Raw genomic sequence first — 16417 nt, forward strand, 5'->3', positions numbered from 1 at the left:
TTTTCTCTTAGTGATTTTAACCTAATTAGTGGCTTTACATGTTACAAATTAAGAAGTAGAATATATTAAAGAGGACCCTAAAAATTACAAATGCTGCTAAGTGCCCCTTAAATGTTTATTTAGGACTTCTAAGCTAATTGCATTTCAATAAGACACTTAAAATGTTTTACCTAAGCTATAAAACATGTACAAAGCAAAATGTTATTTAGAATTTATTTACCAAAAAAAAACCAAAATGAAAATATTAACTGTACAAAAATGCGGAGGCACAACCTTTCGCACTATATCAGGATTCGATCTCGAGACTTTAGCATTGAGACCTCCATTGAGAGCACCATTGAGACAATGCCACTGCATTATTTGTATGCTTGACTCTAGTTTCAAACCCGAGACTTCAAATCAGCATCCCCACTCATTACTTCTAAACCACATAAGCAGTGCAATTTCACCAAAACCTGTTCTACAGTTACGGAGATACTCACCCCATAACATACCTAATTCTAAGCCCCATGCGCACGTAGAGTCCCAGGATGATGACTCCTGGCAGGATGAAGAAGAACAGGCTGCTCAGCTCGCACAGGTACCATGATGGCTGTTCCAGCATCGCGCAGAATGCTGACTCTAGGGATGCGTTGCCTGAGCCTGGGGGAGAAAGATCTTTATTATACAAACTTACTATTAAATTAATAACAGTCGTTGAGCCACATCAAAGGCCTTCGGGCGGGTTGAACAACTTTAATACTAGGTTGACCACTAACCATACGACAAGAAAACGAAGATTATCAAACTTTCATTCCTTAAAAAGAAAACTCCCGCACTAATTTCTCTTGTGTCGTGGAAACTTTTACAAACGTACAATCATCGGACACAAAGTACAACCAGACCCGAAACAATTATTTGTGGATAGCATAAATAATAATTAGTAGTCGACGGTTCGAACCCGAGGCAACAAACCAATGACTTTTCGCAGTTATGCGTACATTAGAAATTATCACTTACTCTAAAGGTGAAGGAACACATTAATACATTTATCTATGTAATACTTTTTTTGAGGGCATGCAAAGTCCCCAACCCGCACTTGGCACATGTCTTGGTAGACACATGGCCTAACCTCTCTCTCGATGGGTAGGAGACCCTTGCCCAGCAGTGGGTTAGTAACGGGTTAAATGGTAACTAAAAAAGTATTCAGGGTGTCCTTGAAATTTCATTTGATTTTCTTGAAACACTGTTGTATCATAATAATATCTTTGCTTCAGAAACCACTGCGGCCACGGTAATTAACTTTTGAAAGTTGATCAGTACGTAGCGTATCGGTTTTCAATTAGGTTATACGCGAAACCAAGTTATTTTACAACAAACCTTAATTCATTTTTGTACCGTATAAATATACATATATTTGATAGTTTCAATGCTTTTGTTAGTAGATTAATGTGTTATTTTTAACTTAACTTGTTTGAGTTATTCGGTTGCTAGTACAAAAGGTAGAGAACTAATTATTTTCTTTTCTACTGTTTTCCTTTAAAATAGTAAGACAGTTTTGTATTGTAATTGCTTTTATTGTATTGTTAAAGCCATTGGATGTTAAGGATTAACGATTTCTGTTGCTTACCAAAGTGATAGTTTAATGAATAACAAAGCGACTCGAAGCCTAAACCTTCCCTCGTTAGGGAACCTGCTGGACAAGCGGTGGGGCAATCTTGGATTAAAAAAAAACGAACCAAATATGGTGTTCAATTTCGTAAAAAATGGTTTCTGACAACAGTTCTATAATTTGGTACTTATAGGTAAATAATATCTTCCGAAAAACACTCGGTAAGTCAAATTTAACCACACACCATAAAAATAATATTATCATTGTATTATTTTATGTAAAACTCTCACGGAATTCGCGAAAAACAACGGTTATAATAAAAGCAATTCCAATATGAAATGGCTTCACGTTTTTACATGAAATTTCCCCAAACAGCTGTTAGATTTATACCACAGTATTAGTCATGCACAGTGCCATCTGTCGACGGGGGAAAGAAACCGAGCGCGACTCGAATTTTGTAGATAAATTACCTAACATTTAGATGTGATAGGGATGTCAACGAGATGAAGTGGACTTCGATATGATGGTATCGATATTTTGACGTTTGTGCGATTGTTTGTTCGATAGTTCTGTCGTTTTAATAATATTCGGCTTTTTTGGGATATCAAAAAACTATGTCCTTTACCTATGTTTTGATTGCTTCATGCTTTTCTTTAATGCATCGATATGTTTCAAGAACTTACAGTTACTTAACAGTCAATGTTTTCTAGAGATCTAGAGGTACCATCGTTTGCTAAAAGATCAGTGGGTTAAGCAACTTTTATTATGACATTCCATTAATGGGTGACAGTACAGACAGTACAGTGGTATTTAAGCTAAGGATTTTTATGCTTTGGAGGGCAAGCACTAAATTGCGTCGGTCCCAATTGTTAATTAAGATAACAGTCGTCAAGCCAAGTCTGTCAAAGGCCTTCTGAACAACTTTGACACCAAGTTTACCACTAACCATACGATGAATGAATGAACTTACATTTCATTCATTCCCATTCACCGCAATTCTAATCGCATTCCGTAAAACCTTGTATTCGACACGTCGAGTATCAAGTTTCAGTCTATATAAGTTAGTTACGGTCCCGTACAAAACTGGGTTGGCTACTTTTTGTAGTGAGTAACTTTTTGTAATACCTGTTAGGTAAAAGTTACAATTAGTTTTTGGTTTCAGTTGTGATTTTGTTCCTAGGCGATTGTTAATGGCGGCATAGTTTGTACTCTATATAGTGTACATAATATACTCCTGCATTACTTTCGTTACCTGGTATGTCCCTCAGTTGACAACAATTTGAAACCCACTATGCTGAACACTGTTTTCTTATTGATATGTTACGTCAAAGCAGCTATGTACTGAACAGTGACCATCAATTTAACGTACACTAGTTGTCAACTGAGATACGTGACATGCATACTGGTGGGACAGTATTCTGACTGGCGCACGGCGGGGAAAGGTTAAGCGCAAGACCGTTGGCTTTAATTGCTAACTGAGGCATGGATGTCTCCAACCTCAACTTCGTATCTTCGGGCAATCACTGAGTTTTACTATATTTTGACTGATGGTCACAGACAGAAATATTTTTTGTCTCGCCTCGGAATCTAATTCATGATTTCTGTTCGTGAAAGATCAGGACAAAAGGCAATACATCCAAGATCTCGCTTACATACTCTATATTTTTTGACGTAGTAACATAGATTTTTTTATGTTCAATCCAGGATTGGAAGCCGAGACCTCCTTGTAGGTTAATACACTAACGTGGTACAAAGAAGCAAGTCTATTTCTGTACAGACTAGGTTTTGTACTTTTATTACAAGAAACTTTTAGTTATCCCAGCTACGGAAAGAGTTACAATTAGTTTTGGTTTCAGATGTGATTTTGTTCTTAGAGTATACGGTCAACAACTTTTACTAGACACTATTTAGCAAAATACACTAATATGAATAGGAGAAACAATACCTAGGACAGTTTATATGAAGAAAAAGAAATTTAGGTGTAGATTTGGAACCCTCTGGATCTTACCCTCATAATTATAAAAATCATATATCTAGTGTTGAAAGGCAGGAAAGAAAAAAACATATTATAGTAGCTTTTTAACTAAAATAGGTTTATAGTGTGTTTATGAATAAGAGGGTAAACTATAATCGAATACACCCTTCTGTAGATACCAACTTTACTCTAAACAATACACTAACGAAATTGTACATACAAGAACAGGTTTACATACAAAATACATCGTGTTTCGTACAAATAGGAATCAATGGAAACGTCAAATAAACCAATAAAGCTACGTACTAATATTATGAGAGGATCAATTCGATTCCCATCACTGACTGAACGGTAACGTAATAAGATAAAAATATATATTTCTTTCAATCGTAATAGACATATGTTTTTATATAAAGAGGGTACTAGGGTGATGACACAGTACACTTATGTACAGAGAAGAAATAAAGTAAAAGTTTCGTAGTGTCACTTATTGCTGTAAGAATATTTCTGTTTTAAATGTGGTTAACACTTGAAATTATTCAGCCCTATCCAGCCTTAAGACAATAAAGTACCGACTAATACTTCGATACTAGTCAATAGTTGTTCAGTTGTCAAACAAGTGAATAGCTATCGAAAACCGTAGCATCAAAAACTGATTATCACCCTTAACATATTTGAAACAACAAATTTTAGACACCAAACGCTTGCTCATTCGGTAGTGACTAGTAATTGCGCTAAAATCGTCTTTGTTCATAATCCTTGTTCACAAAGATAACGAAAAAAATTACAAAATAGATTCGTTTCAAAGCGTTGGTTTAGTTTAAATAAGAAAGATAGTAAAAAGCTAGTTGACTAGAGATACTGTGATAGTCGTAATAATAACTATCGGTAAACGATCAGTGAGGCGAGTTCAAGTGAATCGACCAGGCGTTCTCATTGTATACCATACATTGATATGTATAATATAATATTATCTATACATATAGAAAAATAAAATGATACTAATTTACTGTGAAGACTGATGTACCTGTAAAAACTCTACTAAAATGGTAGCACATTTTAGTAGATCTTTCAATAATTTGCGCTCACCGGTCGGTAAACGATCTGTGGGTTAAGCAAACCTTGGCGCGGTCATTCCATAGATGGGTGACCGCATAGTGGTATTTGAACAGGGCGTCTCCGTGCTTCGGAGGGCACGTAAAAAGTCGGTCCCGGTTGTTGTCAATAAGATAACAGTCGTTAAGCCACGTCAAAGGCCTTCGGGCGGCTTAAACAACTTTGACACTAGGTTGACCACTAACCATACGACAAGAAGAAGAAGTTTGATAGCCAATGGAAAGATTTATCAATGCTCACTTAATACTGTCACTAATGGACTAGTGTCAGTAATAAAAGCAATTAATTGTGTATTATCTTGATTTGGGGTGAAAAGAACCATTAAAGAAGACTGAATTCACTAAAACATTGATATCGAAAAGTAACAATATTCAGAAAGCAAGGAGTCAAACTTTTTAAACTGATTTTCAATCGAACCTTCATAATATTTGACTAATATTATAATACGAAAGTGTGTCTGTCTGTTACCGCTTCTCCACCGAATTTTAAATCCGCAAGATTGTTAAAATGTTTTTCGACATCCACTCTATAAGCTGCTAGTGCCTTGTTTATGTAGCCTGCAAGGTTAAAGAGGTTTTTGAATATATCAGGCCTAGCCTTTCTTTCATCTATGGAAATGGCTTCAAATCTTCATAAAAAAAGTTTCTTAAAAAAACATATTTTAAACGAATATGAACATGCGAAGATTGTCCGTAGATGTTCATAGGGACACGACGTTAGCGTACCATAATAGATTCGGTACCTTATAAATTCGAAGATACTCATATTTCTTATATTCTTTCGATTGGTCACAGGTGTGTCCACTTTCAGTTAAACTTTTTTCATTGTACATAAAACTGCAAGCTTGTCTTTTACTTTCATATTTCAAAACTTTTTGATATATTTCTGTAAACTTGCGTCCTAAAGTGTCTCATTTGCTCTCAATATAAAAAGGTTTTAGATGACAGCACTTTAAGAACTTTTTACTGGTGTACCGCTTTTTAATATCTATGTCTGTTTAGATTAAGTTTTTTTGTGAAATTTATAAAACACACATATTTATGTGCATACTTCTCACATTTAGTCTGTATCACTGGCCGGGTAACTTGTGCCGAAATGTCTAGCTAAAGAAAAAGAAAATGCATGATCGCAGTATTTTCCGTGAAATCTGTACTATGCTACTAATCTTATAAAACATAAATATTAAACGCATGTTAATCTGTATATAATGTTTTGACGGACGTAAGCCGACTTATTAGAAACTTTGTATGGAGCTAGTATAGACTCGAGGTCAGACATTGATGCTACTTTTTATTCAAAAGTCATTTTTTTACCGAAGACCTGAGCCGAAAAGTTAGGCATTTTAAGGTAAAATGCGTGTTCGCGTTAATTCCCGTAGTCTATTATACATTAAGCGTAAGCGTGCCTACGCAGGTCGGCTAGTATAAACATAATTAGAACCGAATATTTTTGTATAACACCCACAAACAAAGTGCTACAGGCCAAGATGAAATAATTCAATAAACCTACATTAATACATCAAGTCTATGAGGAAAATGTAACAGAAATGTAATACAATATCAAATTCAATTAATCATAATAATGTATTATTATTATGTTGTCACTCTCTTTGATGAGAAGACAAGACATAAAAAAAAACAACCGTGGGATTAATTTATATGATATACAAAGGTATAGGCAGGAGTGTAGAACACCACGTCATAAGTGTTCCCTTATTCCCTTACATTAGGGAGCGAGGCTATTGCCATTTACATGACATATCCTAATATAAACTGGAAAATATAAAGCAAAAACTTAAAATTTTCGAATATAGTAAACTAAATATTTTATAACAATAGTACATTGATCGGCCCGAGAATCACAAATGAGTACACGGTTCATTAGGTTTCTTTCAGTGAGCTCGTGAGGTATCCAAATATCAAGCTTTTTTGTATAGAGAAAAGATTTTATAACAAGTTCATACATACTATAATGCGAAAAGACTTTTTCCCCGACCTAATAATTTAATATTATTTCAATATCTAAAAGTTATTGCTTGAGTTCAATTTATCGAATGATGATGAAATTGGAATTAACAATAGTTTCAATCACATCGATGCACGCGGTTCTCTCAGTATTGGTATTTCTACGAATCAACCACTTTTAAACGACTACAAGGGCCCAAAACCTAATATTCTAATAAACACTATTAACTTGGATTATTTACAGAATTATAGTAACCAAATAATTCAATTAAAGTTCAAACCATGGTTACATACATACGTAAGTGCACGAAGGACAATTTGTGTAGGCATTTGGTGTGCATAGTACATGATACATAGAAATACTTTATTTATCTCTGGTGGAGCTGTGGCCTAGCAAAACTGGTAAGAATTCGTGCGTTCTACAAGACACTGAGGTTCTAAACTTAGGGACTGAAGTAATGCAATTACCACTATCGACTATTGGCAATCGGCTAGCTATTAACAAACTTTGTACAAAACCTGTTCTGTAGGAACAAATTTTAGATAAATTTTTTAATGTCAGACTCGCGATACCCATTAGTTCCGATTGTTGAATTGAGCGGCTGGTAACCAGAAATTGCTGAAGAATTTTTGGTCGAAACTGTCAGAATATTTTTTTTTAAATATGGGCTCAAAACATCTGCAACAAAGACGCGGTCTTCCCAGAACAGAGGTATTGTAAAAGATTTTTGAGAAAGAAATAGCACTATAAGTCCGGTATAGCACTATACCTTTCTAACACCAAAACTACAATTATTATATCAGCATCAGAGCAAGTCTGTTTATCAGACTGCTGACTAGTCTTAACGACTATAACTGATGTTAATGACAGTCGGACTGACGGCTTAACGTGCCTTCAAGCTACGGTTAGACAAGTTAATTGTAATTAATTGTATATCAAGAGCGAATGATGGTTAAGGTAATGTAAGATGGTTACTATATTGCACTATACAATATGCTGTACTAGGATCGATTCTCATTAAGTGTCTGTGATCAATAGATACTGTAAGCTTTTTGTTTGTTTCTTTTCACAAAGATCTCTAGGTAACATTCTAAGATGTCCATATTTCATCAATTCAAAACGCTCTAAGGAGATGTTAAAGCATAGAAAATACGAGAATTCCTCGCTAATTAACGATGTAAAAAAGCATCATTGCAGTTATTAAAAATAAATCTTCACCTTTCAAAGGATTGGAATGGAATGGAATATTTATTTATTTATATATTCCGTTAACTGTCATTTGTATTGCTATAGGTATTGTCCTATAGGTTCGACCTACCCTAGATATACCAACTACTATTAGTTAACTACCTACTATTTTTTTCTTAAATTATTATCAGTATAGCTAGAACTCACACGGCTTATACCCTTCTCGTTCGGAAGTAGGCCCTTGCCCAGCATTGGTACAGTAATAGCTAAAAAAGGGACCTTATACAAAATAATAAAAGTAGTCTCATACTCACCCGGCGGATAATCATGGTAACTGACAGTAGTATACATGGCGAATGGAGAAGCAGCGATGAGAGACAGCAGCCACAGCGCGGCGACTATCTTCAGAGCTCGTCGGAGACCAGCCATCGCGTACAGGTGCAGAGGGTGGCAGATGGCAAGGTAACGTTCTAGTGAGAACGCTACGATGGTCAGCACTGACACGTAGGAGGCCCTGGGGAAAAAAAATATAATGACTTAGTTTTCATTTTTAGTTCCTTAAAAAAATAGACAGTAGTAGCCGCGGGGCAAGTTTTCAATGTTTTGTGTGTATTAGAAATGATTAATGACTTATCATTATTAAATCATACCTATTAATGCCCCAACGCTGGGCAAGCGTCTCCTCTCAAATGAAGGAGGGGTTAGGCTTTAAGTCCACCACGCTGGCCAAGTGGGGACTTTGCATGTTCTCAATAAATGTATTAAACAAATTTTAGGCATGCATAGGGGTCACATTAAAAACACGCCATTTAGTATCATTCTTACAAACTTCCATTACATCATTCACATCCATACATCTTGCCATACATGACCGCGGATATCAAGTAAGTACTACGGAACTATATTTATCGTCACAAACCCACAAATTCCAATCAAACTGGACACAATAATTAATTCTATTCCACAAAGCGCAGCTTCAACAAGCGATCATACAAAGTGACCACAAAAAGCTGTGTAATAAAATACGGAAATAGTTTCCTTTGTCTGCTACTCTGCTTCTGTGGCGCGGTCGTGCTGTATCCGACTTGTGATCATAAGGTTTCGGGTTCGATTCCTGGGTCGCGCAATGTATTTTTGGTATTTTCTAATTAACATTAGAACTAGCGAATTACGTAAAACATTGTACAATTTTATCCTGTTGATTTTATTCTCATGAAAATTTTATTCGCAATGAAACCACACACACCTTAGACAGTTACAAATTTGGTTAAGTTGTTTAAAAGTTATGCGCGTGTAATAGGTACATTTCTATGATTAATTTTTATTTATATAGATATTTTTTAATGTTACCCCGGAGTTTGGTAACGTTCCCGGTAAATGGCTTGCCCCCTATTACATGGGGCTAACATTGTTAATGGCGAAACGTGTATTTCATACATATTTGCTCACACCTTCGGGTATAACAGGCGCGATATTATGAATGTAGTTTCCTTTACAAACATACAATATGTTAGAAACGTGCCAACAAAAACTTACGTGTAATGTAGACAGCTATTACTTTGCACCTAACGTAATATGAAGTAAACGCATTGGATACGTGAATCATATTTTTAAAAATAGCTTTTTATACTCGACGCCGCCGTCGCGTTTGAATGCCTGTTAGGTGTCGTTTGTCGTTTAACATCAAATTGAAAGCTATGTCCTATAAGAACAATCCTATTTCTTTCTTTGGCAAGGCTGGGCAATGTTCCCTTCAATGAATGAGGGAGGGACTAGGCTTCAAGTCCACCACGCTGGTCTAGTGCGTGCGAGTTTGCAAACGCTCAAAAATTGTTTAAAGAGCTTTTAAGTATGCAAGGTTTCATCTCGATGTTTTCCGTCACCGTTGGAATAAGTAATAATTCTAGCACACACATAGCTTAGAAAAAACATTTGTGTTGTTTCGAGTCTGAACCAACCACTGGCGTGGAAAGTCCACTCTTAGATCACTCGGCTATCAAAACTCTTTACAAAATAATAATCATACTAAAATATTTATATACCCTTGCTTTTAGTTACATACTCATACATTTCACAATATGTGGTAAAAAATAAACATCCAATATGTACATGACGAAATTGTGTTAAATATGATGTAATACTTAGGCTTAGTTAACAACAGCCGCACGGATCGATCTATGAGGTTAAGCTACGCTTACTGAGGTGGTTCTGTGGATGGATGACCATCTTATACACATCGAGTTTCTCTGGGTTTCGGAAGGTACGTTAAATTGTGGGCCCCGGCTATTAATTTCAAAGATCTTTGAACAGTCGTTAACAGTAGTCAGAAGCTAGAAAGTCTGACAACCAGTCTCACCGAAGGGTATCGTGTTATATACCAGGTAACTGGGTTGTGAAGGTCATATAGGCAGTCGCTCCATGTAAAATACTGATATTCAGCTGCATCATAATTCATACTCCAACATAATTTGGAAGAAAGGCTAAGCTGACTGATTTTAAACCATTAAGTAAATGGCAATATGCGCACACCCTATTATGGCGAAACGCGAATGTATTTCATACACCTTTGCCTTAAACGATAGGGTATAACATACGTGGTATTATGGATTATAATGTATAAGATTTTATAAAAAAAACTGCAATACTATTCTGCCGTCCTCTAACTATAATGCCGTTATCTACAAAAACAATGTTTCGAGATATTCGATAAAAAGGCGCGAGAAAAGAAATATGCAATGCTGTTTCGTAACTATCTGGAAACTGCGATTTGAAGTATTTTAAGCATCATCTGGAAACAGCATTTCATATTTCTTTTTCTCCCGCCTTTTCGCGAATATCTCGAAACAAAATGCCGTTATCTACAAAATTGTTTTTGTAGATAACGGCATTATAGTCAGAGGCAATATTGCATTCTATAGACATATTAAAACTTATTATAAATATTTCCATCTCGTACTTACTTACAACGTAAACGTTTGTATACATTAACTTGGTATACTATTGTATGGCAAAATAGGTTAAAATTGAAATAAAAATGTTTCAAAACGTGCGGTCACTCAACCGCTATACGGATACAGGCAATTACTTGCAAATACTATAACCATAGGGTTACCACGTAAGGATACACTGAACAGCATTTTTAGAAATAAATAAATATCGTAGTTTATTTACACAATTTACAATACTTATTTATTTCTAAGATTACTTATGAAGCTTATACCCGTGGCTCCACCCGCATAGCAGATGTCCCACGATAATAAACATCATATTTTTTAAATTAAGTGGTGTTATGTCTGTAGTTCGTTTATTTTTTATCCAAATCTAATGAGCAGTCTAATCATTCGTACTTATAATATCGGTTTGATTTATGACACGGAAAAGTAATAATTACTGTCTGAAGTTTATATTTTGTCTAAGCTATTGAGCGATTTAGATGTAAATTGGTAGTTAAAAGCTGCGTGCAAAAGCTATAAAAACAGATATATTCCTAGACCATATTTTAGGAAAAAAATAATTATAAAAATGTAAACCTTAAACTAAAACATAATTTATTAATAGCAGTAGGCAGCCCTACAAACTTTAAACTAAAATAAAACCACGGCTCATGCCCAACTAGAATTGAATAGTTCTCAACTAAGTTGCCAATTGAAAATATTGTAGTGCATTTATATGAAACGTTCGCCAGTCGAGCTCGGTTGAGAGTCGCGAAGCGTATGTAAGAGGATTTCGTTCGGCATGGGAATAAAATGCTTGTAACGAAATGCAATATGAATGAGCAATTGAAATGGTTGTATTTTTATGGTATTTGTTCGGTTTGTTTATTTCGTATTTATGCAATTATTTATTAGAACTGTAGCGCGATTTTCTACACTCGTTACTATCGAGTATCGGAAAAATGAATCTGCCAAAATTTAGCATGGTGCTAGTTAAAACCCGGAATCAACAATAATTAACCTATTTAATCAACCCCAAAAGATGTATATTTTCTATGCTCGAGTCGCAAATTCAAGTTACAAAGTTCCTATTGGCAATATATCCTACTTATTGCTAAGAACTGTTCAATAAGAAAGTACCTACCTTAGTCCCTAGAAAAAGTACTAAGTATACTAAGATAAGAAAAGTACTAAGTATACTACTATATCTCTTGTAAGAAAAATCTTGTAAATATAAATCAGTTCCCGCGTGACTGAGTGACAGACAGCGCAGACTAAACCTCAGAACATAAATATACAATTTGTTAGACATTGCCGCGTCTAATATTTATGGAAGCACTAAGCTTACTTTTGTACGAAATCTTTTACACATGCTTGATTTTACCGTTGCTTAGTAGACGGATAACTTAGTAGAGAGTCATGTATGTAAGGTATACGGCTTGTTGAGGTACACATAATTCGGATTTTAGAAAATTAGTGACTTGCAGTTTTATGAAACTGATGGTTGCCTGTTTGCTACAGGTTCTTAATTTTAAAACTATCCAATGAATATCTCTCTCTACCATGCTATGAATCCCATATGGTAGTGGAGTTAGCCTTTCTTATCCTACTTCTCCACTTTATTCTAAACATCGTCTTCGGAAAACTCAGACTCACTCCTGTCTTTCCTGCATTTTTCATTATAATCTAGATCAATCGTATAAACCATGGCTCTTTATTGGACTATCTTTTCAATTTAGTTTAAAGGACTTTAAATCACTTTTTTGATTTTTGATAATAATTGTTAACGATCTTTGAAGTGGTAACGCTGATCTACAGACAGTAGTTCCAATATTATGTCTTTTATAGAGGGTTGGCATAAATATGATTTCAACGACGGATGCATTCAACGGACGTTTGGCGCAGTTGTTAACGTGGTCACCTAGCCGCAATAACCGTGGCCGAGTGTGGAGGGTTCGAATCCCAACCAGGACAAATCTTTCTGTGATGAGCACGAGTATTTGTTGTCAATTTATCTATATAAGTTTGTATTTAAAGTATATATTATGTTTATCAGTTTTTGGTTAGTATAGTACAAACTCTGCTTAGTCTGGAATGACCGTGAGTGAGTTGTCCAATGATATTTATATTTATTTACGTAATCTGAGCTTACTCATCGTATAAAAAGTTATTGAACATTCACGAAATGAAGCATATGTGTAGAAGCAGCCATCTAAGCCGTATTTTTTACATCGTCAGAATAACATAAATATCATCTAAAACGTCATTAGAGAATTGAAAAGAGTTCTATTGAAAGAGCAGCTGCCACATAAAGCAAATGTAAAGTATTTGTCGCGACAGTTTTATTGCTAATGGCAGTTTAAACGATCCGCCCTAATGGAGCTTTATTATGTATTAACTTTTCACTTTATATGTATATGTTATTGATTATAGGTTAGGTACTTTCATGTAGAAGACTTAAAAGCGAGGCTTGCGAGGTCCACTGCAGATTAAAAACTTGCTCAAATATTTTTTTGTGGTTCAAATGTCTCGTGTAAATTACCAGGTTTTGGGTTTGATTCCTAAGTCAGACAAAGTACTAATGCGTTTGTACAATATCTGTTATAGTCAGACAACTAACTAGATAGTTTTGGTATGCATGATTCACCTAAAATACAATTAATAATTTTGTTTAGTTCCAAAATAAAATAGCTGTATTCTACTAGTCGTGGTCAGCGGACAACTATGCGACTCACACATACTAGTCTCTTTACTAAGTTGTCAGACTATAGTGTGTTCTCAAATAGGACACTGGCATGTCTTAACTGTTATTTAGCGACTTGTGGCCTTTATAACTTAACTAGCTGACCCGCGCAACTTCACTTGCGTCACATAAGAGAGAATGCGTAAAAAAATTCACCGTTTTTATAACATTTTTTAATCGTACTCTGCTCCTTTTAGTCGTAGCGTGATGATATATAGCTTATAGCCTTCCTCGATAAATTGACTATCTAACACTGAAAGAATTTTTCAAATCAGACCAGTAGTTCCTGAGATTAGCGCGTTCAAACAAACAATCAAACAAACAAACTCTTCAGCTTTATAATATTAGTATAGATTAACTTTTCACTTTATAGGTATATTTTATTGGATATGAGAAAGGTATTTAGGTATAGTCGGGTTAATATTGTCCGTAAGAAATTTAAAACTTGCTTAAATGATGATTTTGAGGTTCAAATGTCTCGTGTAAATCACAATGTTTTGTACAATATCTGTGTGTGTCTTCAAAAAGGATTCTGGCATTTCTTGAAGGTTATTTGACGACCTGCTGGCCCCTTGCAACTTAATAATATTGTAAACGGCGAAAAATTAACGTATTTCAGTACATCTCTGCCTTTAACCTCATGGTGTAAATATCCTTGAAGTTACAAAAAGGATAAGGAAAAGTACTCATGTAATAGTCGTCACGTCGCACTCTCAATAAGATCGCCCTCATAACCCCATAGAACAGAGGACTGACACGGCCGGGTAAAGGTCACAGAACTGATGGCAAATACGTGCTCTCCGCTCGCTCTCCCAGGAATGGGATTTTTATATAATTATTAACTCAACTAAAGATTTAAGAAAAGTAAACTCAAAAGACGGTTTACAAAATCCTTAAGTTTTTGCATGAGGTTTAAGCTAGGCCTATTGGCTATATATAGAGAAATGTTTCGTGAAAACGTTAAGGCTGTCTATCAGTTTTTCATAAATTAATCAAGAAAACAGCTTTACAGCTATCAATATTCGTAGGAACGCGAAAAGACTTCAGCCTTCCGCTCGACTCCTCACCGATCATACCAGTAACTCGCACCGACCACCGTAGCTCAAAAAAACATTATCACCAGTTGCAAGTAGAAAAAACTTTCCCTATGGATAGTAACTGCTAGACAAATCCCTTAATAGTTAATACCCACTTGAACACCAAATTCCTTCCCAATAAAATAGTGGAATTTTCACTTATTCTCACGAGAAACTAAATAAACATTGTAACATTTTGACACGTAGGTGTGGGAGGTAATAAAAACTGACTTGATGCCTTCAAAATCACCTGTGGGACTAAAATTGCTAGCTAAAAATTCTCACGATCTTTTTTCAATTTGCCCGATCGCGTTTTATTTTGTGGTCAAGGTAAAGTTTATACTGTAGACTGAATTATTTATCTAGCTACCCACACCATAGTGGTGTGGGTAGCTAGATAAATAAGCTTGCGTGAAGTAACAGTTTAATTTTCGGAAACATAATATCGATGGCTCTCATCCGTTACGCCACTTGCTGTCTATAAAATTGCATACTTCAGGTAGAATATTATTGCGTTAATATTGTTCTATTTAAGTCAGACTATTTTCGTGAATAAAATAACTCGACTGCCTTTATTTCTGTAGTATTTTACAAAACATAGCGAAAATTCCTTACGTAAAGCAACAAACATAATATAATCATACAAAATTGAATTGGATATCGAACGGTCTGTTTGATACTTTTCCTCATATCTACGACAGTCTCAAACCTCCAAATATTGTCTAGTCTATAATAAGAAAGCTAGCAAAAATACTTATTTTCGCTTTAATCCTATACTCCCGCAACTTAGCACAGAACCTTAAAATTCAAAATATTTCTTAGAGAGTAGCCGTTTACTGCACTTTGTATCCCTCCGCTAGGTCTCTACTATGTTGTTTGGCTATAAGTCCAGACAGCAGGAAGCCTATTCTAAGGTTACTATTTATAGACTGGTATTAATTTGAAAGCATGGTTTTAGTACCTATTTTAGTAGGACTACTGAGCTCTTAAAACTATGCTTTTAAGTTGATTCCGGTCTATTAACATGGACCTTCTAATAATTGGGAAACGAATCACTACTTGCGCATGCTTATCGCCAAAATTTGTTTATAGATATGAAGGTACAATGATAGTTCCACGTAATTGATGACGAGGCCTACTACCATATGTTGTGAACGTAACTAGACTACCGAGCTGCTATTTAGTGGTATTCTTACATAAATTATAAAAAGTCTCATTATTATGTCCGATATCTGAAATCAAACTCAAGACCTCGAGGTCAGCAATCCAATACACTACCGACCAAACTAAGGGACACAGGATAGACAAAATCTAGAAATGAAAAGAAATAACGTCTGGGACCACTGAAATCAGAGTTCTCTTGGAATCTTTTCCTTAACACATATCATTATCTATACGTTTGTTACAGTTGTTTAGGCTGTCTGTCTGTCACTCAGTGAGACAGACTGTGAATCAAAGACAAGCACTTAGGCAAGACGGCATTTATATTACTCTGGGTTGGAAGAACGTTACAGAAAATGAAAATGAAATGATAGTTTCGGTGGTAACACGAAAGTGTAAAAATTGAGCTGTCTACTTCATAAATTAATTGTATGCCTGAGTAAATATGAGTAAATATTTTTTTTGCAGATTTTTCCATACAAATACCATTTGAAGTAAATGTTTTTGTAGTCCAACAACTTAGAAGAAAGTAGAGAAACTTGATTGATTTTCCGAGGTATTTCAAATTTCAGTAACCTGCAGACTGCCGTTGGTATGCAGCTGGCGTTGGCTTATGTGGTACAAAGTTATTTAAAAAAACACGGATTTATTTAATTGGACTATAGTTAA

The 16417-nt window shown here is 35.2% G+C and overlaps 1 protein-coding gene across 2 annotated transcripts in view; it reads right to left on the minus strand.

The window, feature by feature from the left end:
- The window catches only part of LOC142980642 (neuropeptides capa receptor-like), a 126036-nt gene that overhangs the window by 39690 nt on the left and 69929 nt on the right, over positions 1 to 16417 (minus strand). Inside the window, exons 3-4 of one of the 2 annotated variants that reach the window (XM_076126147.1) lie at positions 8150 to 8349; positions 495 to 642 (exon numbers count right to left, since the gene is read on the minus strand). In XM_076126147.1, the coding sequence (XP_075982262.1) occupies positions 495 to 642; positions 8150 to 8349 (348 nt within the window). Of the gene's footprint in view, positions 1 to 482; positions 643 to 8149; positions 8350 to 16417 lie in introns of both variants that reach the window. The other variant, XM_076126146.1, reaches the window with a different exon arrangement.

Source organism: Anticarsia gemmatalis, chromosome 18, assembly GCF_050436995.1.
Source record: "Anticarsia gemmatalis isolate Benzon Research Colony breed Stoneville strain chromosome 18, ilAntGemm2 primary, whole genome shotgun sequence".
Taxonomy (NCBI): Eukaryota; Metazoa; Arthropoda; class Insecta; order Lepidoptera; family Erebidae; genus Anticarsia; species Anticarsia gemmatalis.